Source organism: Nicotiana tomentosiformis, chromosome 11 (genome assembly GCF_000390325.3).
Source record: "Nicotiana tomentosiformis chromosome 11, ASM39032v3, whole genome shotgun sequence".
NCBI classification, from domain to species: Eukaryota; Viridiplantae; Streptophyta; class Magnoliopsida; order Solanales; family Solanaceae; genus Nicotiana; species Nicotiana tomentosiformis.
The window spans coordinates 14,688,557-14,711,192 of NC_090822.1; the positions used below are offsets into that span (position 1 = coordinate 14,688,557).

At 35.9% G+C, this 22,636-nt stretch overlaps 3 protein-coding genes across 3 annotated transcripts; 2 read left to right on the forward strand and 1 right to left on the reverse strand.

Moving 5' to 3' along the window:
- Nucleotides 1-3,702: 3,702 nt before the first annotated feature.
- On the forward strand, nucleotides 3,703-10,000 carry LOC104106940 (110 kDa U5 small nuclear ribonucleoprotein component CLO). The gene is made up of 11 exons (XM_009615600.4): nucleotides 3,703-3,841; nucleotides 4,854-5,607; nucleotides 5,957-6,025; nucleotides 6,124-7,317; nucleotides 7,464-7,562; nucleotides 7,642-7,800; nucleotides 7,923-8,008; nucleotides 8,078-8,276; nucleotides 8,701-8,811; nucleotides 8,911-9,117; nucleotides 9,440-10,000. The coding sequence occupies exons 2-11, from the start codon at nucleotides 4,867-4,869 to the stop codon at nucleotides 9,536-9,538; spliced, it is 2,964 nt and encodes a 987-aa protein (XP_009613895.1). The 5' UTR covers nucleotides 3,703-3,841; nucleotides 4,854-4,866; the 3' UTR covers nucleotides 9,539-10,000.
- An 883-nt stretch (nucleotides 10,001-10,883) lies between these two features.
- Nucleotides 10,884-15,286, reverse strand: LOC104106941 (probable protein phosphatase 2C 27). Its single transcript, XM_009615601.4, has 4 exons — nucleotides 14,968-15,286; nucleotides 13,685-13,885; nucleotides 12,152-12,363; nucleotides 10,884-11,757 (listed from the first exon to the last, which is right to left on the reverse strand). Exons 1-4 carry the CDS (start codon nucleotides 15,145-15,147, stop codon nucleotides 11,199-11,201), a joined length of 1,152 nt encoding a protein of 383 aa, XP_009613896.1. The 5' UTR covers nucleotides 15,148-15,286; the 3' UTR covers nucleotides 10,884-11,198.
- A 6,124-nt stretch (nucleotides 15,287-21,410) lies between these two features.
- LOC138901065 (uncharacterized) lies at nucleotides 21,411-21,986 on the forward strand. The gene has a single exon (XM_070188792.1). It carries the CDS (start codon nucleotides 21,411-21,413, stop codon nucleotides 21,984-21,986), a length of 576 nt encoding a protein of 191 aa, XP_070044893.1.
- Nucleotides 21,987-22,636: the final 650 nt, after the last annotated feature.

Sequence of the window (22,636 nt, forward strand, 5' to 3'; positions counted from 1 at the left end):
ATCCCCTTCGTTACATGACTTCTTCTTCATATAGATAGATATAGGATCTATGGGGCAATTACTTAGAAGTACATTTTGTGTTACAGTCCTTCCTATATGATAGAAAAGGATCCCATGATCCTGAATCGATCTTACCTGAGATTGCAAATCCCAAGTTTGTCTATGAAGAGCGGATCTAATTGTATTAGTATTTGTAATTGATTTATTCTGTGTAATACTAATCGATAGGACCTCATTGGTAAGTGCTACAAGATCTCGTGCATTGGAACCCACTGAGAAAGAAATCCAACAGGGCAAAAATATTATAGATGCAAGATAGAAAAGAGGAGTGAATGCTTTTTTTTTGCCATTTTTTCATCTGTGAATTGTTAATCAACTCATTCGTACACTCTATGCAATCAAATATTTCTTACACACATGAGTTTTATACAAAGTATCAGACTAATGAATCTATTCTTTGTAATTTTGTGGTTAGTCTTTGAATCTAGAAAGAATCCAGAAAAAGTTAAGAATTCACTTCGAATGAAGAAATTCAGAATATTATTTTGTGATACTGATATCTCAATTTCTCAAAATACTCCAATTGGTACACGCAATAAATAGGCTAATTCAACGACCCTTTGTTCAATTTCTCGTGGAGTCAAATTCTCATCCGTACGAGTCAAGGTAATGGATCCATGGCCTCGGATGTCTATCTGATAGAGTTACTACCTATATAAAATAGGTATCAATTTAGATCCAATTTGCTCAAGTTTGTAAAGGTGGCAATGAAATAATTGCGCACATCTTCTGTGAATGTACAATTTTTGGGATTCAATTGGCTGGCACTCAACCCTTTCAGACAACACCTTGCACTGGTTAGATTACTATAAATATGCTCAAATCCCCTTCCTCAATAATTTTCTTGGTTGGGTCTGATTTATTTTCATATGTAATATGGAATATCTTGAATAATAGAAATTTTAATAATCATAACAATACATGCTTTGAATTTTCCACCAAAAATATCACAAATCAAGGACTTAAAGTTCAAGTTACCTCCTACTACTGGACAACCATTTCCATTAAAAAGGAAATAATAGTTATATGGAAAATCCACAAAAATGCCGCGCGAGGCCTAGGTAACGCCCACAGTGACAATAATATGGTTTGTAATGCTTCCAAACTTGTTGTTTAATATTATTGGGACCAAAAATATTTCAATAGTCAACATTTTCAACAAAATAAATCAAGTGATTGCAGTAATTTCTTCCACCTTAGGAGACTGTTCAGTTATTAAAGAAATACAGTCGGCGATCTAAGTCTTGAGATTCGGAAGTGGTACACTATTTTGACGACAACAAGATATGCAACCAACTAAAATAGGAAGTGGTACATTATTTTTTTGTATGTGATTCAGCAATCCCAGAGTTAGCGAACAAAAACACAGTAAGGTAGGTGGACAATGTAAATCATATCCTAATCAATCTACGCCGGAAAATTACTGATAAGAGGAGCAATTCAAACTAATTAGTACATTAAAACATGATTGAACAACTACCAAATGTGCAGATTGACGCACATAATGTGCATCTTATCATTCTCAAGCATATAGTGGAGAAATCTTATTTCTCAATAGAATATAGTATACAAAGATATCAATTTTGGAAAGTAAGCAAGTAGGTATTAGCTTACGACAAAAGAACATCCTTTAAGCATTCTTAGCAATGTCGGTCGAGGCTTATTTTTAGGAAAACTTCTACTGAATCTAAACTTCATTACATATTTATATTCAAACTAAACACATAAAATCTTTATCTTTAAGAACAATATATGGTACATCAACATACAGATTAAAAATAAATTTCGTACAAATTTAATGCAAATTTGAATATCTACAACAACATACATAGTAAAAATAAATTTCATACAACTAATTATATATTATACAATTTATTTACAACTTATCTACAACTTTCATGCATTATTTCTACCCAGTTAAATATAACTACCATATCATACAACTTAAATATAATTTTTATATAAATTTTATGCAATTTGTCTTTTGTATATTTTGTATCTGATATATACATAGTAAAAACAAATTTTATACAACTAATTATATATTATACAACTTATTTACAACTTATTTATAACTTATCTATAACTTTCATACATTATTTTTATCCAGTTAAATACAACTACAACATCATACAACTTAAATATAATTTTTATATAATATGTCTTTTGTATATATTTTTTTATCTGATTTGTATATATTTTGTCTGTGGTGTGTGTTTCTTCCTCTCTAAAATTCCAATCAAAACTTGCCCTCTTAATACAATTTTGATACATATCAACAACTTTACAACTATTCAAGATAGTATTGATAACTTAAATACAAATTTTATACAACGATTCATACATTATACAACTATTTTTCAACTTTCATACAATATTCCAATAAAAAATATATATAACTACAATATAATACAATTTACATAAAATTATAATACAACTTTACTACAATTTTGTAAGTATATTGTATGTCGTGTGTTCTTCTTCTTCTTCTTCTTCTTCGACGGGTTTCAATATGTAATTCAACTAAAATCAAGTCTAATCATCACCAAAATACCCTCAAAATTGAGATATAAATTTCAAACAATATTTCCAATTATTTGCAACAATACCCAATTCAAATAAATAATGGTGTTTGAAAACCCAAATTCGATTTAAAAGCTTCAAAACTTTTTAATGGATGTCAATGGTGGAGAGTCAAACACCTTTAAAATTTATTGGTTGACAATTTCAATTTGAACACCAACTGTGCAACATGAAAGAAAATTGCTAAGTTAAAACGATTGAAATCCATTGATGAACTCCATTAAAACTCTATACGACAAGAAAACATAAAAAATAAAGAACATCAAATGAAGAAAAATCGGGGAAAAAAAACAGAAAAGGAGAGTAGAGAGACGGAGAGAGAGTGTGAGCAAGTATAAAGAGATAAGGAAATAACTTATATTCCTTATTCAATTCCTAATATAAAGGGATATTCATTTAAAACTTATTTGTATATAATTGGTAAATTATATATGATCATGTAATTAAATTGAAACTTGAGTAGGGAGGGTAATAAGGTTTCAAATAGTGATAGGAAGGTAAAAATTCCTATATTATTTCTACTACAATCGCTCAACTTAAATATAAGACTACATTTTTCATCATAACTCATAGTCATGGGGTCAGTTTGGTTGCAATGCGGGATATCCATGTGATTAACAATCTTAATTCTTAAGATTATAATTCTGGATTGTTATCTCATATTCAATGTAGGACAGTTAACACTATCAATTTGGTATAAAAAGATTAGTTAATATTCATTAACAAACATAAAATAAATACAATCCCAAATTTTATCCCCAAATAATAATGGGGTATTATCACTTTTACCCCGCTCCAGAAACTATTTACATTTGGTGGCCGAAAAAATGTATAAAATTTGTATAATTTTTGTATATAACATATAGAACGTATATATACACAAAAAAATATATAAATTATATATATTTTTTCTACTATTATTTTTACAGCGGCTATACAATGTCATTTTTTAAATTATTTATAATCCTAATCTCCATAACCAAACGATACCTAGTGTAATTAATATTCAGGGTCACACCCGATTCATTTTGGGCTTTTGGGTCCAAGGCGGTTCCAAATCCAGTTAAGGCCCATTTTATAGCACTGAATTCCAACATTACAAGCGTTCACTTTGCAGCTGCTTGAAAACTGCTTGAACCACCGCTGCTTTGCTGCCGTCGTCCGCCGTTTGTCTCCGGCAGAGTTCTTCGAGTTAAAGGTACACTTTTCTTCTTCTTCTTCTTCTTCTTCTTCTTCTTCTTCCTACAACTTGTGCGTTACTCATTACTCATCCCTCCCGTTCGCCGCATTTCATCGCTTTTAAACCCTATGTTTTAGCTGCTAACAGTATTCCCTATTTGATGTTCAAATCTAGCAATATCTGGTAAAAATAGCTTCTTAAGCTTGTTATTTTATGAGTTAAAAGGATCAAAATTTCGGAAACTATTTTTCTCCTTATTGTTAGCGTGATGGTTGATAAAAGCTTAGAACAAGAAGAAGCAAACAGAAAAATTGATTGTGGTTTCTATTCTTCTGTCGGTCCCATTCTCTGCATTTTATCGCTTTAAAACCCTATGTTTTAGCTGCCAAGTGCCAACAATATTCACTATTTGTAGTTTTAAACTTTTAAGAAATAGTTTAAGCTTTGTATGTGTCTTATACTTTGTTCGTTTGCACTATAATTGTATGCATTAAGGGTGTAAAAAGTATTTACACAATTAGGTCATTTTAAGGTAATCAAGAGTGGGAAGGTCCAGGGATCGAGTCTTAGTTTCTTCCCTTTCATGTATATTTTTTATATTTTTTTTTTAATAATCCATTTCCTTATAAAAAAAAGGTAATTATAGGTAAATATGTATGATATTCATTAATTCATAACCTAGTAAAAATAGTAACTAACCTATTATCGCATATAGTGTAAAATATACAAGATTAATTGGTAACCTAGTAAAAATGGTAAATTGGTTCTATTATCACGGGTTAAAAGTCACTAACAGTGTTAACAATCTCTACATTGTCATTGCATATAACTTAAATTTGTCTTAGAATAACAAAATTAACAATAAAATAGTTTGATAAGACGTTTTGGGAACTTTGTTCTGATAAGTTGACCTGTGCATAAATGCTCCATTACATGGCTTGTTTTGGTGAAATTGTGTTTTTTCTGCCGTTGGTTTTTGTTTGATTTAGTTGAATAATTAATAAGATGGGTGATTATTTTGTTTAATCAGGTAGTAAAGAGCCATGGATGAAAGTTTATATGATGAATTTGGGAACTATATAGGTCCTGAAATTGAGTCTGATCAGGAAAGTGATAGGGAAGAGGAAGACGAGGAGCTCCCCGAGAGAAGTGATGATGAGAGGGCTGCATCTGATGGCGAGCAGCCTGGTGCATCGAATGGATGGCTGGCCACTCAAGAGGATGTTGACATGGATAACCAAGTTGTCCTTGCTGAAGACAAGAAATACTACCCAACAGCCGAAGAGGTTTACGGTGAAGAGGTCGAGACATTGGTGATGGATGAAGATGAACAGCCTCTTGAAATGCCGATAATTAAACCGGTGAAGAATCTCAAGTTTGAACTTGGGGTAAAGGATTCGTCCACCTATGTTTCGACTCAATTTCTCTTAGGTCTGATGTCGAACCCAGCATTGGTTAGAAATGTTGCTTTAGTGGGACACGTACATCATGGGAAGACTTTGTTTATGGATATGCTGGTGGAGCAAACCCACCATATATCTACTTTTGATCAGAATAGTGAGAAGCATATGAGGTATACAGACACAAGAATAGATGAGCAAGAAAGGAGGATATCAATTAAGTCTGTCCCTATGTCACTCGTCCTGGAAGACAGCAATTCAAAGTCTTACCTCTGCAACATTATGGATGCTCCTGGTCATGTCAACTTCTCGGATGAGATGACAGCTGCTTTGAGACTTTCTGATGGTGCAGTTTTGATTGTTGATGCTGTTGAAGGAGTGATGGTAAGTTCCTTCTTATTTCTACTATTAATCCACTTGCAGACATACAGGACGGGTGATTATCACTCTGTCTTGATGTAAGCTGCTAAACCTGTGTGTGTTTTCTGGGAAGCTTTGCAGTTTAAGCAGATGTATCATCAAAGGTTTGGGGATCATACGGGGGATGGGTGGGGTTTAGTTGGATTCGGTTAATCAGGTAGACGAGCTGGGTGGGGCAGTTGTCCCGTTTCTTCTTTCGATTTATTTTTTAAAAGCTGTATTCCTATCATTGAGTTCTATGTGGACTTTATCTTGTATATGCGCACTGGATAGCTAGACCATTTACAATTGTTGCTTGTGTCATGAGTGACAGGTAAATACAGAAAGGGCCATTCGGCATGCGATTCAAGAACGTATTCCTATTGTTCTTGTGATTAACAAGGTATCTTGTCTATTACATAAAACTAGTGAAAATATTAAGTGTCTTGTAATGTTGAGATACAGTTGATTTTCCTCTAATAATTTTTATTGTCCTTTTAGGTTGACAGATTGATAACTGAGCTTAAATTGCCTCCAAAGGACGCCTACTTCAAATTAAAACACATAATTGAAGCTGTCAACAATCAAGTTACAGCTGCCTCGTCCATAGCTGGAAATGCACAAGTTTTCGATCCTGCGTTAGGGAATGTCTGCTTTGCAAGTGCAACAGCAGGATGGTCGTTCACACTGCAGTCATTTGCCAAACTGTATGTTAAGCTTCATGGAGTTGCATTTGATGCCAACAAGTTTGCTTCGCGGCTTTGGGGGGACTTCTACTTTGATTCTGACACAAGAAGTTTCAAGAAGAAACCGCCTGCAAGTGGGGTCGAAAGATCTTTTGTGCAGTTCGTTCTTGAACCTCTTTACAAAATCTATAGCCAAGTGATTGGAGAGCACAAGAAGAGTGTTGAAGCAACCCTGGCAGAACTTGGTGTGACGCTTAGCAATGCAGCTTATCGTCTAAATGTAAGGCCTCTGCTGAGGCTGGCTTGCAGTGCTGTTTTTGGCTCTGCCACTGGGTTTACTGACATGTTGGTTCATCACATTCCTTCTGCTAAAGCTGCTGCAGCTAGGAAAGTGGAGCACATATACACGGGTCCAAAGGATTCAGCAATTTACAAAGCAATGGAAGATTGTGACTCCGCTGGCCCTTTGATGGTTAATGTGACCAAGCTGTATCCCAAATCAGATTGTAGTGTTTTTGATGCTTTTGGTAGGGTTTACAGCGGGGAAATAATGACAGGGCAGACAGTACGCGTTTTGGGAGAGGGCTATTCACCTGATGATGAGGAGGATATGACTGTAAAAGAAGTCACAAAGCTGTGGGTATATCAAGCTCGATACAGGATACCCATAAGTAAGGCTCCTCCAGGTGCTTGGGTGCTGATTGAAGGAGTGGATGCTTCAATCATGAAAACTGCTACTCTTTGTAACGCGGAATTTGACGAGGATGTGTACATATTCCGGCCCCTTCAGTTCAATACTCTTCCCGTGGTGAAAACAGCAACTGAGCCTTTGAATCCTAGCGAGTTGCCCAAAATGGTGGAGGGGCTTAGGAAAATCAGCAAGAGTTATCCTCTTGCAATCACAAAGGTTGAAGAGTCTGGTGAACACACAATATTGGGTACTGGTGAATTGTACCTAGATTCCATAATGAAGGACCTTAGGGAGCTTTACTCCGAGGTGGAAGTGAAGGTGCTTTATAACTCTCTCTTCATACATTCACCTTTGTCAGTTCTCTGCTTGTTTCAGGACAAATGCAAACTTTATTGACATTAAGGATTCATTTGTTAAACTTGACTGATCTCGAGGTGCATTTTCGTTGTGTGTGCAATATTCAGGTGGCTGATCCAGTTGTTTCATTCTGCGAAACTGTAGTGGAGTCGTCTTCAATGAAATGTTTTGCTGAAACACCTAATAAGAAAAATAAAATTACCATGGTGAGACAGTTCGTTAATTTTTAGATCTGTGCAAGCTGAGAAAATTGTTTCCCTCCTTGCTCACTTATATTGCTTGTAGATTGCGGAACCATTAGAGAGAGGACTTGCTGAGGACATCGAGAACAGTGTTGTAAGCATAGATTGGCCTAGAAAGAAACTTGGTGACTTTTTTCAAACCAAATATGACTGGGATCTGCTTGCTGCACGATCTATTTGGGCATTTGGACCTGATAAGCAGGTCAGGGTTGCATTGGCTTAGATGCTTTACCACTTGGTTATTTTGAACATTTGCTAATGGATTGCTTCTATTGTTTAGTTGAACATAAGTTTTCTGTTTTGACACTTCAAATGTATTTGCAGGGACCTAACATCTTATTGGATGATACACTCTCCAGTGAAGTGGACAAGAGCTTGTTGAATGCCGTTAAAGATTCTATTGTTCAGGGGTAACTTGAATTGCTTAGTTTTATGCTTTCTTTCCTTCCTGAGATATTGGACTAACAAAATTTTAACAGGTTTCAATGGGGAGCTCGGGAAGGACCCCTATGTGATGAGCCCATTAGAAATGTTAAATTCAAAATAGTTGATGCAAAGATTGCACCTGAGCCAATTAATCGTGGAACAGGTCAGATTATTCCAACTGCACGACGTGTAACCTACTCTTCTTTCCTTATGGCGACACCCAGGCTTATGGAACCTGTGTATTATGTGGAGGTATAACCCGTGTGTCTGAAGTTAGTCCTTTTTTTTTGGGTATCGTTTGGAGCACACTTTGGTGAATGCATTTATGATAAATTGTTTATTATGTTCTTCAGATCACCATATAAGAAAAGAAAGGAAAAAGGGGTTTAGAACTGGACCTATAAGCTGTATAAAACACATTATTTTACCTATTAGAGCTGCTAAGCTATACCCATTTATATTATGCAAAAAATTAACAGTGAAACTGTCACGACAGGATATTAGTAATGTTCTTGCTGGTGTTTTTACTATGTACAAATGATGAGATAAGTACATTGTTAAGTCTTAGTTAGGTTCAATTATTTACAGAAATAGGGATGACATTTGAACAAAAAGATAGATTTTAAGATGTTTTCTTATGTGAAACTGGGGCTAACTTTCTGGTGTCTTGATTCAGATCCAAACACCCATGGATTGTCTCTCTGCTATATACACCGTGTTGTCTCGCAGGCGTGGACATGTTACTGCTGATGTTCCTCAACCTGGGACACCTGCCTACATCGTCAAGGTTTGATTTCGAAATATAGATAGCACCCTGGATTTTTTATATAATCTTTTCATGTTATAACATCAGGTTTTCTCATATGCACACTTCTTCCTTCTCCAGGCATTTTTACCTGTTATCGAGTCCTTTGGTTTCGAAACCGACTTGAGGTATCACACCCAAGGGCAGGCGTTTTGTCTTTCAGTGTTTGATCATTGGGCTATTGTTCCTGGAGATCCTCTTGACAAGAGCATCGTTTTACGACCACTAGAGCCTGCCCCAATTCAGCATCTGGCTCGTGAGTTCATGGTGAAGACAAGGCGTAGAAAGGTATACATTCTAGCAGGGTTAATTTGAGATTATTTACTCTTCAGGTTTCTTGAACAACACTTGATTTGAAGTGGTGCTTGCCCCCTTCCAGGTGTCTCTTGTTCCCTCTTCTATTATGATCTTGGCGCAAGCCCCCTTCCTCATATCCCTTGTTTCCCATTTAAGGCTTCAACTCTCATCTTTTTCGTTTTTTTTAAAAACACAAAAATAAGGGGAATGTGGTAATCTAAGCTGGACTGACAGGCCCTTACAAAAAGTAGCTATTTAGCTCTATTGACCAAGAGTATTGTCTTAAATGATGGATCTATCCCTTTTCTTTTAGGGAATGAGTGAAGACGTTAGCATCAACAAATTCTTTGATGAGGCTATGATGGTGGAGCTTGCGCAGCAGGATGCAGATCTTCACCTGCAGATGATGTAGATATCACATAGTTGAGGTGGTTTTGTATGTCATGTAGCCGACAGCCTCTTGAAAGATGTTGTAGATTACTGGTTCTTGAATCATCATATGTAATAGTCTAGTACAAATTTGGCATACCAGGATCATGAATAGTTCCTGCGTAACTCTCCCTTTGAGCTCATCTATTTGTTGGGATAATCCCTTGCTCTAACATTCGAGTATTTGTGGTGGTTTCCTTTCCGTCAAAGGGTAGGTTCTCGCATGACTGGCATTGAGTATGAGATTTCTGTAAGCTCAGGTGCATTGAATTACTGGGCACTTGTTCAAGTTCTTACTTTATCCTCTTTTAGCACGTTCTTTGGATTCTATGTAGCCTAAAGGTTGAACTCATTTTAGCTTTGGCAGAAGTTCCTTTTTTATTTTAGGTGAATTTTGTAACATTTGATCCCAGTTTTACAGGATGAGAGTCTCATATTTGGTTAACTATGTAAGCTAAAGATCGAAGATTATATGAAAATTCACTGCTAGATAACTTGTTTACTACACGAAAATGTTATAAATTAATTACCACTAGTTTTCTCATGAGGACTCAGTTTGATTATCCTAATTTTTTTTTGTTTGATGATATTCAGACTTCAAGCTAGGAAATGAGATTGTACAATAAGAACAATTTTTCGTGGTTAAACCAAGCAATCTTTCTCCTCATTTTTTTATTTCATTTCCTTTAAAGTTTTCACATTTTTCTTTGTTTCTTCCTATCATGGTTAACATTCAATTGGTCACCAGAGTCGTAGGAATGGATGGATTTAGACAAGTTGGAGCTTTTCAGGGTTACACATTTATGGATTTCGTAGAGTAAAGATTATATGGCAACTAAAATTACCAATTCCAATATGCAATATACAATAATGTCATATTAATCCAAGTCCTCAAAATTGAGATTCAAAATCCTAATTGATATTAAGCCAAAGATGCCTTAGCATACCCGTTTTCTTGCTCGTGAGGCAGACCTATGAGTAACCTTGAGGGGTCACCAAAACCCGTAAACTTCGGCAACAATCTTGTATATGTATGTGTATACCTTGAAAATGGTTAATTCAAATCACTTCTTGAATACTAAAAACTTTTAGGGGTACTGGTTGAGCAGAATACTGGTGCCCCCATCACGTTAAAATCCATCACGTTAAAATCCTGAGTCCGCCTCTGCTCGTCAGTGCAATTGTTTGAAACAAAGGGTAGCTTGAAAAAGCAAAGCGAGCCTAAAGTACACTCTTATGGAGGCGCATGCATAAAGATTTAGAACTCTTAACACATTCACAACCAAGAGATGCAGCATTACACAAACTTTGCTATGACACCAAAAAGGTTGGAACATAACCAACAATCAATTTTGTCTCACCAGAAGGTGAGATTCAGTTGAGTTCCCTTTGGTCGGGGAACCATACAATTGAAGAATAGATTAATTTATGTACAAAAATTTGTCTCCATAATTTGCTTGTTTCCCTCAAGCTTTATTTCATCTTGCACTTGGACTAAATGGGAGAATTACAAGGAAGAAAATAAGTTTACCTCTGATGTATTTACAAAGTTGTCCAGAAGTAACCAATTAATCGTCATTATCGCTGTTGTTTAAGTGGATATGCAGCAGGCAGCCAAAAAATTGATATAGTAAACTGCAGCTCTAGCCTTCAAGTAAAGATCTTAGATTCTCAAGCCCTTCAGCGGAAATACTTTTCCTTATTTTTGATCTTTGAAAAACAACTGGAGGTGGAGGCTCCGCGTGAAAACATACCATGACTACTGTTAAGTTGTCTATGGCACCGCGCTTTTTGGCCTCGTCTACTATTTCCTTGCAGCATAACTTCACATTGTTATGCTCTTGCAATCTCCGACGAGCAAAATCCACAGCATTTTGGCTTCGGAAAACATCCCAAATTCCATCACTACCGATAATCAGGAACTCGTCTTCCTTTGTCAACGTCAGCAATTTCAGTTCAGGTTCAGCGCTCAATGGCCCGCCCTTTTCAACCTCCTTCAGTCCTTTAATGTGCCAGTTACCTAATGCCCGGCTCACGCCTAGCTGTCCATTCAAGTAGCCATCATCAACAAATCCTCCCACGGACTCGATACGAGTTCTTTCACTAATACAACAAGGTCTGTGGTCCTTTGACATTTCTATAGCAAGTCCATGTCGAGATACAACTGCTCGACAGTCACCAGCATTTGCCACAAGTAGTGATCTGTTCATGAGAAAACACATCAGTATAGAGAATCGATAATATACTAATCTTAGAACATAGAATTCTGAATGTAGCGTAATTAGATTAATGTGCAAGGGGACAAATGATATTATAAAGCTAAAAAAACGATGCATCTCAAATGTCAGCTCACAAGTGTAACTCGCAATTTGATATTTCGAAAAAGTTAATGGTACACCTTGCTGAAGAAATAATATTCTCACCAAGTACCCGCTACTTAGATAGGAATAAGTGAATAACAAAAAGCTCAACCATACTCCAGACTCTCTGTCGTTTTACAATTGAAACATAAATTCAACAACATAAAAAAAGAAAAGATAGTGAATGGAACAAATCAAAAACAAGATAAAAAGGATTATGCATGGGAATAAATTACCTTCCAAATATCATTGCAGTGAGTGCAGTAGTGCCTGAGGACAAGGCTGAATCAAGAGAGCATGACTTGGCAAAGGCAGCATCTGTCTCTACGAAAGATCTTGTGACCACTTTCTCAAGTTCCAATGGAAAATCAGCATCCTCAACAATGATCCTTGGTAAGTAGTCACGAACAAATTGTGATGCTCCCTTCCCACCATGTCCATCAAAGACCTGTCATAAGAACCGTTTGCATTAGACATCTAAGATATAAGAATATCAAATAGAAGAAACTCCCGAGTATGGTAGATAACATGGCTTATAACCTCTTTCCCTCACTCGCTCTAATCCCCTCCCCCTCTCTATGCTCCCCCTCCCTTCTCGTACAACAACAATAACAACTACGCCTAAATCCCAAACAAGTTGGGGTCGGCGATATGAATCCTCATTCCTTTCATTAAGCTCAACTCATATCATCATCATTAGCAAAATCAAATAAAAGTGCAAGTAAAAAAAGATAAATATATATAAATTATAATAATAATACTAAAGTTCTCTACCAAGTCTAAAATCTGTTCCCCAGTGGCGAAGCCAGGATTTTCACTAAGGGGTGTCAAAATATAAGAAATTAAATACACCAAAAAATCAAGGGGAGTCAACGTATAGTAAATATACATAAAACAAAAAAATTTATCTAACAATACAGAGAAAACAATTACGCATGGTCCTAAGTAGAAATAAGATATGAATTTCAGGCGGAAGTAGTTGAATTAGGGGTGCTCTACCTACTGCTGTTCAATAGTACATTTACAAGACTCCTAATAAATGAAGGACAACACATTAATAATACCATGGTGCATTTGGTCAGATTATACTCCAAATTTTTTTTAAGGGTATTATCATGCTTCAACTTTGGAGAGAGGTAGTCTCTTCAGTTCTTTTGTGGTTCCTTGTAATGTCATTGTCTGATATGCAACTAGTTTGAAGAGCTCTAAACATAAGTTGTCACCTAAGCTTTTCATACTTTACTTTGATAAGCAGCTATGGCTTTTCTTCTGTTTTGCAATAGCATGAAGGAAGCACCTATATGGTGAAGAGATGTGCGCCATCTCACAACTCTGACGATCAGAGACCTTCTCTAGTTTGTGTCCAATCTCTAGTGTTATTCTATTTTACTATTCTTTCTTTAGCCTGTATCACATGATTCCAGAAAGACCGGAGATGACATCAAATTCACATGGAAACATTTTAAATTCGGAAATATCCAGCTTTGCTACTGCACATCTATTTCATTTTTTAGTCTTGCACAGAAGACTCTCTCCCTTTGGTTGGAGGAAGCAGTAAAAGTGCTGGCAATTTGGCAAATTTTCAAGATCTACAGAAATCGTCTAGGCTTGCCCTATAAAATAGATGGTCCTACACATGTCAGCATACTTCCGATGTTCACAGAGAAAGAGCTATGCTAAACTTCACTGAGAGTTAAATTCGGTCTACAAGTTAATTGAGTATAGTCAAGAATGACATGTGTGATTTCCAATGAGGTTAAAGAACTTACTCCATAGAAGGAAATAGCTTCCTCACCAAGTATATTATGGCCAAAATTCTTAGCTAGATCCACAATACAGATGTGAGTGTCTTCCATGTCAAGACGACCTCCAATATCAGACCAATCTCCAGACCTAAGGGTCGGGAGGAAGTTATTAAAGAGTATCTGTTTCCTATCTGCAATAGTTGTGTCTTCCGAAATACTTTCCAGCTGCAGAAAAGGAAAGAAATTAATTAAAGTGAAGTGCAAACAACAATTAGCTTAGATGATATGAAAACAGAAGTGAGCTTCAGTGCAAGTTCTCTGTTTAGGAAGCTATGCACCGAGATTGTACAGCATGATTATGAAATAAACTACGTGAATTTGTTCGAACCAAAAAATCAATGCTAATGCAAACTATAATTCATTTGCTACATATGTCAACAAACGCCCATTTATGGGATCAAACTGGGTTTGTTGTTGTTGTTGTTGTTGTATATGCCAACAAACGAAAAGACTCCAGGACGGACCATACGAAACACATCTTGAAATTGATTTTTCAGAAGACAATGATTGAAAATTATCATCAGGCAATTTCCAAATCCACAAAAAAGGGGAAAACATAAAAACACCAAGTATTTAAAAACCCACCATCTAACAGAAGACAGTGGTAGAAACACACACATACACACAAAGGTGGATGGAGCCTAGTTTACGACAGTTCAACTGAACCCAGTATTTAATTACTAAAATATCAACAAATACAAAATTTTGGCCATATAATTTCGAAAGTGCAACGGGTTTAATAGTAAAAACTCAAAGATTAAAAAAAACAAGTTTAAATTATGGATCAAACAGTACTTGAGCATAAAATTTCAGCCTGATATTTAACGAAAACATACCAATAACCATAGCTTTATAGTACTGTCCTAAGGCATAATAAGTACACCATAAAAATCGAATCTTTAAACAGTATCAACAAAAGTCCAAATTAACCAGCATTTATGACAATAAAAACTACTACTACAAATCAACATCCATATGCAAATCAACAAAGCCTTCCCCAATAACCCAAAAAAGAATATAATTAATACTACCTAAAAAAACTGGGAAAAAAATATAAGCAAATATTACACCATAAAAATCAAATCTTTAAACAGTATCAACCAAACTTCAAATTAAACCAACATTTATGACACTAAAAACTACTAATACCAATAAGAACAAAATTAATACTACCTAAAAAACTGGAAAAAGTAATAGGTATAAGCAAATATTACAATTAAAAATAAAAATAAAAAGTAAATCCTTACTGGGAATGAGTTTCTCATCACAGAATGGCTAGAAGTTGTAATTTTTTCATAATTCTCAATCTGGGTATGTTGTAATTCAGCTTCAGTAAGCAAAGATTGGTTCTTGAAATTGTTATCAGTCTTTGAAATGTTCAAATTCTCCATACCCTCATTCACTTGTTCTGAGTCTTGAATGCACATGTTAGTTGGTTTTAACACAATTTAATTGGGGAAAAAGGAAACAAGAAAAGAAGAGTATAAAAAGATAGAATATTTAGACGACGAAGAAGAAATGGTTTGTTTTATTATCACTTTATTTATGTTGAGCAAGTTGTCGGAAGTTGAAAGGAAGCAAAGTAGAGGAAGTGAATATAGTGTGGAATTTGTGACTGAAAGAGAAGGTTCTTGGGAATATGTGATTATGGATTTCTTCAAATAATAAGTTGCAATTTACTAACTTAAGACCTTTTTTTTTGGCATAGTACAATATAAAATAGATAATTTTGGATTTAAGTTATAGTCCTTTATATCCATATTAATTATTGTGCTAACTAAATATATTTGATCCAAAATAATTATCATCTTAGAAAATTAAGATATGATTAATTACTTTTTTTCTTATTTTACCTTAGTATTAAATGTTCTTGAAAGTAAAATATTGACTACATACCATAGAAAACCTAAAAGTAAAGAGTTTAATTAAGGTTATAATAGTCAAAAAGGTCTCTTATTAATAGTTACTTAATTATGAAGTTTTTTATTTATGTTATAAGCATACACAGAATTTAGAATTTGAGATTTTAAATTCAGAATTCTATCCTATTCTATCTAATTTAATAAGTTTAAAATTAATTATTTATAATGATTTATTGAGTTTCTGTGTACACATAAGTTTAAGCCAAAATTATTGAAGTATCTATAATTAGATCTGCATAATAAGATAATTTAATGTACATTAGATAATTAGTTGCTATTTTTATCAAATAACCTATTAATTACAATATACTTATTATAAATTTATTTGTTTAAAAAATAATATACAAATACTTTTTATAATAGCAATACATACCATTCCAGATTTTTCTCAAGAGGAAAAGCGTGGCTATAGCGGTGAAACAAAAGAATTTTTCTTTATGTGCTTTTTTTGTGGAGATTTTTAGGTCTAGATATTTTTTATTTTTTGTCGGTTCATACCAACTTACCAGAAACATCGGGACATTTAATTAGTACCTTATTTTCCAATTAAAAAACTAGACTTTTGTTAACACCGGTATACGTGTTTTTGTTTTTATTAAATGATGAGAGAGAACTTCCAAAACAATGATCAATATGTCATAGTTTGCATGCAGCAATTTGTTTATCTCCACAAGACAAAAAAGAATTTAGTTAGATATTAAATAAAGTAAAAAATCATCCTTCAAAATAAAATTATATAATAACAAAAAAACAGAGTGGAAAAGAAGAATTTACAAGTGGGAGGGAAAGGAATGAGATACGTGGTATTCTGCTGAGAAAAAACGTGGTAAATTCAATTGCACAACAAAATAGATTTTAAGAAATTCTGAACCTATACAAATAATTGCGACCAACATTTTTTCCACACGTAAAACACGTTATTAATTTATTTAAAACCAGAACAAAAAAAAAATAAGGAGAAGAAAAGTTAGGCAGTAGGTTTTTGTAGTCATAGGGTGCAAATTTCTATAGTAATCAGACTCTTCTCTTCTAATTTCGTAGAAAATAAGTGGAATTTTCTTATTTATTTTTAATGTTTAATAAGTAAGTAGAAAAATTGTCTCAAAAGTATTTTTTCAATGTCAAGTGAATATCATCTAAATGCCTATAAGCCCCTTCGCCATCTCTCAATTATTGTAGCAATGAGACGATTGGAAGATTATTTGATTGTATTTTTTTGACTTACAACTCGAAAGTATAGGGCTATACCAATAATAGAAAGGGCACTGCAAATTCTCAAAAAAATATAGAACAGGTACACCCCCCCCCCCCCCAAAAAAAAAAAAAATCATGAAGTTAAAAATTGGTAACCCAAAGTCAAATCAAACTTTTAGGAAATAATGGAGGTTTATCCCTTTTGAAAGATGTAAAGTACTACAAGTTAGCAAAAGAGTCAAATTAGTATACTTATTAAAAAAAAACCTAGATCTAGTCAGAAAGCAATAATTCTAAAATTAGAAGCATTAGTTAAAAATGAAGATAAATGGAGAAGAAGTAGTCAGAAAGCAGTCTCTAAGAAAATTACAAAAGAAAAGCATATAAGCTTAAGTATGCATACATTTTTTCTAGATAAATATGCATACAATGATAACACATTTCTTTTTTGTGACTCGTCTATGTATTGTGCAAAGGAAACTGTAGTACATTAAGTTGAACTACTAAATTGGTTTGGAAAAAGTTTGGGACCCAAAAGTCGAACGAATAATTGATAGATAATCCAAGCTATACTCGTGTTTTTTTTCCTTTCAAAACCATTAGGTGTTTGATGAGTAGTTGGATCCTTTTTCGTATTAGCAATGAAGTTTAACCTATAAATATTATCTTTTTTTTACACTACCAGATCACCTGATAATTCATTATATTTGGATTTGCAAAAATATGTATCTTGCAGACCTTTATCAGTCGTTAAGTGATATGTATATGCTCACTTTAATTAATAAAGTATATGTCACGTCCCAAACTAACCCCTATACGTGATTGACACCCAACTAATACCACGTGCCATTTAACCATTTACACAAACACTGAGAGAAAAATAAGTTCAAGTTTAAAAATATTATTAATAGTTAAAGACGAAATAATTATCAACCAATACCTTAGTCAATTGATAGAAAGACCAATGATCACTCAAATAATAAAACTATAGCCCAAATCCCACACTAAGATCATGGAGCATCTAACAGAGTAACATGAGTTTAACTAGCGGGTATGCAAACCCCAAAGAGCAGTGTGATGACCCGATATGTCATCTTTAAATTTAACATTCAATTCTGTGCTCCGAGACCTCGAATAGCACCATTTAGCATTCTTCGATTTGCGTGCACAGTCAGTATATTTTTTCGGAAAGCTTTTATGTGAAAAATTGATAAAAATATAAAATAGTACTTTAAAACTCACTTAAGTTGACTTCGGTCAACATTTTGAGCAAACGACCCAGATCGATGTTTTGACGGTTCCGATAGGTCCGTATCGTAATTTGAGACTTGGGCGTATGTCCGGAATTTAATTTGGAGGTCCCTAACTCGAGTTATCGCCATTTATTGAAAATTAGAAGTTTGAAAGCTTAAAGATTTTAAAGTTTGACCACAAATTGACTTTTATTGATATAGGGCTCGGATTACGATTCCGAAAGTTGGAATAGCGCCGCTATATCGTTTGGACTTACATGCAAAAATTTAGGTCATTCCGGCTGTTTTGACGTGTTTCAGCGCGAGTTTTAGAATTGAAATTTTTATAAATTCATTAAGTTCGAATCGAGGTGCGAATTGTAGTTTTGATATTTTTCGACGTGATTTGGGACCCCGAGTAGGTCCGTATGATATTTTAGGACTTGTCGGTATATTTGGTAGAGGTCCCGAGGGCTTCGGGTGGATTCCGGATGGTTAACGGGTTAAAATGTGGACTTAAGGAAAAATCTGAAATTTTGGCCTTCTAGTGCAATCGCACATGGGGATTTTTGACCGCAGGTGCGAGCTCGCAGAAGCGCCTAATCCATCGCAGATGCGGAGCGGAGGAAGGGAGGCCAGTGATCGCAGAAGCGGACAACTCCTTCGCAGAAGCGTGTCCGCAGAAGCGAGCCAGCGCGCAGAAGCGACAACCATCCTGAATGCACCGCATAAGCGAAAATCCCTGGACAGAATAAAATCGAAGGAGTCTAAGATTTTTCTCATTTTTCGGACCTTTCAAGTACGGGTTGGTGCGATTTTTGAGCGAAAATTCACGGAAAAACTTGAGATAAGTCACTTGTGATCTTTATTAGTCAATAATATTGAATTATCATTGAGTATTCCGACTAAATTACGTGTTTTTGAGGTGAAATTCGAGAATTTGGGCCCAGGGATTTGAAAATAAGATTTGGGGATTTGAAGGTCGAGTTGAAGTCGGAATTTGGTAAAATATATATGGTTGGACTTGTGGTTGAATGGACGTTCACATTTGTAACTTTTGTCGAGTTTCGAGACGTGAGCCCCACTGTTGATTTTTGAATTGAATTTCGGATTTTAATTGAAAAATTTAGTATTTTCATATAGAATTGGTTTCTATAATTCGTGTTGAGTATATTGAATTGTTTGTGACTAGATTCGAGGCATTCAGACACCAATTCGCGAGGCAAAGGTTTATTGGAATCTTGAGTTGGTTGCAAAGCGAAGTAAGTGTCGTGGTTAACCTTGACTTGAGGGAGTAAGACTTGTTTGTCTATTTGCTACGTAATTTAATGTGCAGGTACAACGTATATGTGAGGTGACGAGTACTTATGCGTTGTGGTTGAGTCAAAGTATGCGGGTAGAATTTGTTCATTGTGAATAATTGCCTATTTAATTAAGATATTCCTGCTTAAGTTTATTATTATTATTATTATTATTATTATTATTATTATTATTATTATTATTATTATTATTATTATTATTATTATTATTATTATTATTATTATTTATTTGATCAATTTTCATGAAATTATTGCTAATTTAATTATTGTTAAATATTTTAGAAGGTGAGATCGATATTCTGGTATTGAATTGATTGATAAGTATAGATCCCCGTATTTAAATACTCTTCCCAATTTATATTATCATTTTCATGGTAAGGAAGAGTGTAAAAGCACGAAGAGTGATGCCGTACCATTTATACTATTTATATTATTATTTTCATGGTAAGGAAGAGTGTAAAAGCACGAAGGGTGATGCCGTGCCATTTATACTATTTATATTGTTATTGTCATGGTGAGGAAGAGTGTAAAAGCACGAAGGGTGTTGCGGAAGAGTGTAAAAGTACGAAGGGTGATGCCGTGCCATTTATACTATTTATATTGTTATTGTCATGGTGAGGAAGAGTGTAAAAGCACGAAGGGTGTTGCCGTGTCATTTTTATATTATTATTTATTGATTTATAAAGTGAGGAAGAGAGTCAAAGCACGAAGGGTGATGCTGTGCCATTTAAATTATTTATTCATCATATTGTGGCAAGAAAGAGAGTTAAAGCACGAAGGGTGGTGCCGTGCCATTCATATTATTTATTTATCATTTCATGGGAAGAATGAGAGTGAAAGCACGAAGGGTGGTGCCGTGCCATTTTTATATTTCAGCTATCTATTTTGTTGTTGGTGCATTATTTGGCGGCTACATGACACTTCCCTAACTGAAATATTTATACCATTTCCCTTCACATGTTCCCTCCCAAAATTATAAAATTTGTTAATTACTATGTTCAATATTGCTTCATATATGTATATACTTGCACATGTTGTTTACGTATGTGTCTTGTCATAGCCTCGTCACTACTTCGTCGAGGTTAGACTCGACACTTACGGAGTACATGGGGTCAGTTGTACTCATACTACACTTTGCACTTCTTGTGCAGATTTTGGAGTTGGTTCCAGTGGCGTACCATAGACTTGCTCGGATTCAGCTACCCAGAGGAGACTTGAGGTATAACTGCACAACGTCTGCAGTTCTGAAGTCCCCTTCTACTTTATCTTAGATGTGTATTATCTTTCAAACAGCTTGAATTTTATTCAGACCTTTATTTGTATAATTATAGTAGCTCGTACACTTGTGACACCAGATTCGGGGTATTTGGATGATTCAGTTGTTAAGGTCTTCCACACTTTATTTCAGTAATTGACTTCCGTTTAATTTGATCTTTTTAAAAAAATAAAAATAAATGGTTAAGATTATTCTAACATTGGCTTGCCTAGCAAGTGAAATGTTAGGCGCCATCACGTTCCCGAAGGAGGTAATTTCGGGTCGTGACAAGTTGGTATCAGATCACTAGATTACTTAGGTCTCACGAGTCACGAGAAAGCTTGGTAGAGTTTGAAGGATCGGTACGGAGACGTCTGTACTTATCTTCCAGAGGCTATGAAGTTTAGGAATAATATCACTTCTTTCTTATTCTGTCGTGCGATTTTATTTTGTCATCGATGATTGAATCATTCTATTATTATTCTCTCGCAGATGGCAAGAACACACACTACATCTACCGCCGGACACGAGCCAGAGCCCCCGGTGGTGACTATGACCAGGGGTAGAGGCCGAGGCCGAGGTCGCACCAGAGGCCGAGGTAGAGGCAGAGGTAGAGCTCCGTCTAGAGCTCGAGCAGCAATACTTGTTGTAGAGCCTCATGTGGATTTGGAAGCGGAGGTTCCAGCTCAGACTGTACCTGTTGAATCAGTTTAGGTCCCAGAAGGATTCATAGCTACTCCAGTGCTTCAGGATGCTCTAGTACGTTTGATGAGCCTTATAGAGGGTGTGGCCCAGAATGGTACATTTCCAGTGGCACCAGCTGTCTCACAGGCTGGGAGAGGAGTGCAGACTCCCACTACTCCCGCTCCGGAGTACATGGCTCCCCAGTATCAGGATCCAGCAGCCCCGCGAGTTAGGGTAATTCAACCGGTGGTTGCTGCACAGGCCAGTGATAGGCCCGCCATGTCTTCTAAGGCTTTATTGAGGTTGAACAAGTTTACTAAGCTCTTTCCAGTTCACTTAAGTGGTGTACCTTCTGAGGACCCACAAGATTATCTTGACCGCTTCCATAAGGTACTGCGGAACATGGGTATAGTCGAGACCAATGGGGTGGATTTTGCTGCGTTTCGGATGACGGGTTCCGCCAAAAGGTGGTGGATAGATTATATGTTGACCAGACCAGCTGGGTTGCCTGCACTTACCTGGGATCAGTTCTCTCAGCTATTTCTAGAGAAATACCTCCCTGTCACATTGAGAGAGGATTACCGTAGGCAGTTTGAGTGTCTCCTGCAGGGCAATATGATTGTTACTCAATACGAGACCCGTTTTGCTGATCTAGCATAGCCATGCTACTATCTTTCTCCCTACTGAGAGGGAGAGGGTGAGGAGATTCATTGAGGGACTCACTTACCTTATCAGGCTTCATATGGCAAAGGAGACAGGAAGTGATATTTCCTTTCAGGCGGCTGCAAATGTTGCAAGACGGATAGAGATGGTTCTTGCTCAGGAAAGGGGACATGTGTCTGATAAGAGACCTCGACAGTTCGGTGGGTTCAGTAGTACCTCATCTGGAGGCAGGGGTAGTGTTGGTAGGGGCCAACCTCCCAGGTCGTTACAGTCAGCACTCCAGGCATCTCATGGTACTTCAGGGAGCCGTGGTCCTATTGTGTCTCATCCTGACCAGTTAGCTTACAGTGCACCACCAGCTCCTATTAGTGCACCTCCGATCCAAAGTCACTAGAGTGGTTATCTAGGTCGACATGGCCAGTGTCAGGGTCAGCAGTCAGAACAACTGAGGGCTTGTTATACTTGTGGGGACCTTAGGCACGTTGCTAGATTTTGCCCGAGGTCTCAGGGCAGAATGCAGTAATAGGGTTCTCGTGCTATGATTCCAGCACCAGCTGTTCCGCCACCAGCCCAACCAGTTAGGGGCAGGGGTCATACAACTAAAAGTGGAGGTCAGGTCGTTAGAAGTGGAGGCTAGCAAGTCAGAG

Bases quoted from the DNA above. Each gene is read 5' to 3' on its own strand.
- LOC138901065 (XM_070188792.1), top strand. From the start codon at position 21,411: ATGAGCCTTATAGAGGGTGTGGCCCAGAATGGTACATTTCCAGTGGCA.
- LOC104106940 (XM_009615600.4), top strand. From the start codon at position 4,867: ATGGATGAAAGTTTATATGATGAATTTGGGAACTATATAGGTCCTGAA. The intron at 6,026-6,123 runs GTATCTTGTCTA...TTGTCCTTTTAG, and splicing joins TTGTTCTTGTGATTAACAAG to GTTGACAGATTGATAACTGA. The intron at 8,812-8,910 runs GTTTGATTTCGA...TTCCTTCTCCAG, and splicing joins CACCTGCCTACATCGTCAAG to GCATTTTTACCTGTTATCGA.
- LOC104106941 (XM_009615601.4), bottom strand. From the start codon at position 15,147: ATGTGCATTCAAGACTCAGAACAAGTGAATGAGGGTATGGAGAATTTG. The intron at 13,886-14,967 runs GTAAGGATTTAC...CCTTTTCTGCAG, and splicing joins TGATGAGAAACTCATTCCCA to CTGGAAAGTATTTCGGAAGA. The intron at 11,758-12,151 runs GTAATTTATTCC...TCTCATGAACAG, and splicing joins ACTGCAATGATATTTGGAAG to ATCACTACTTGTGGCAAATG.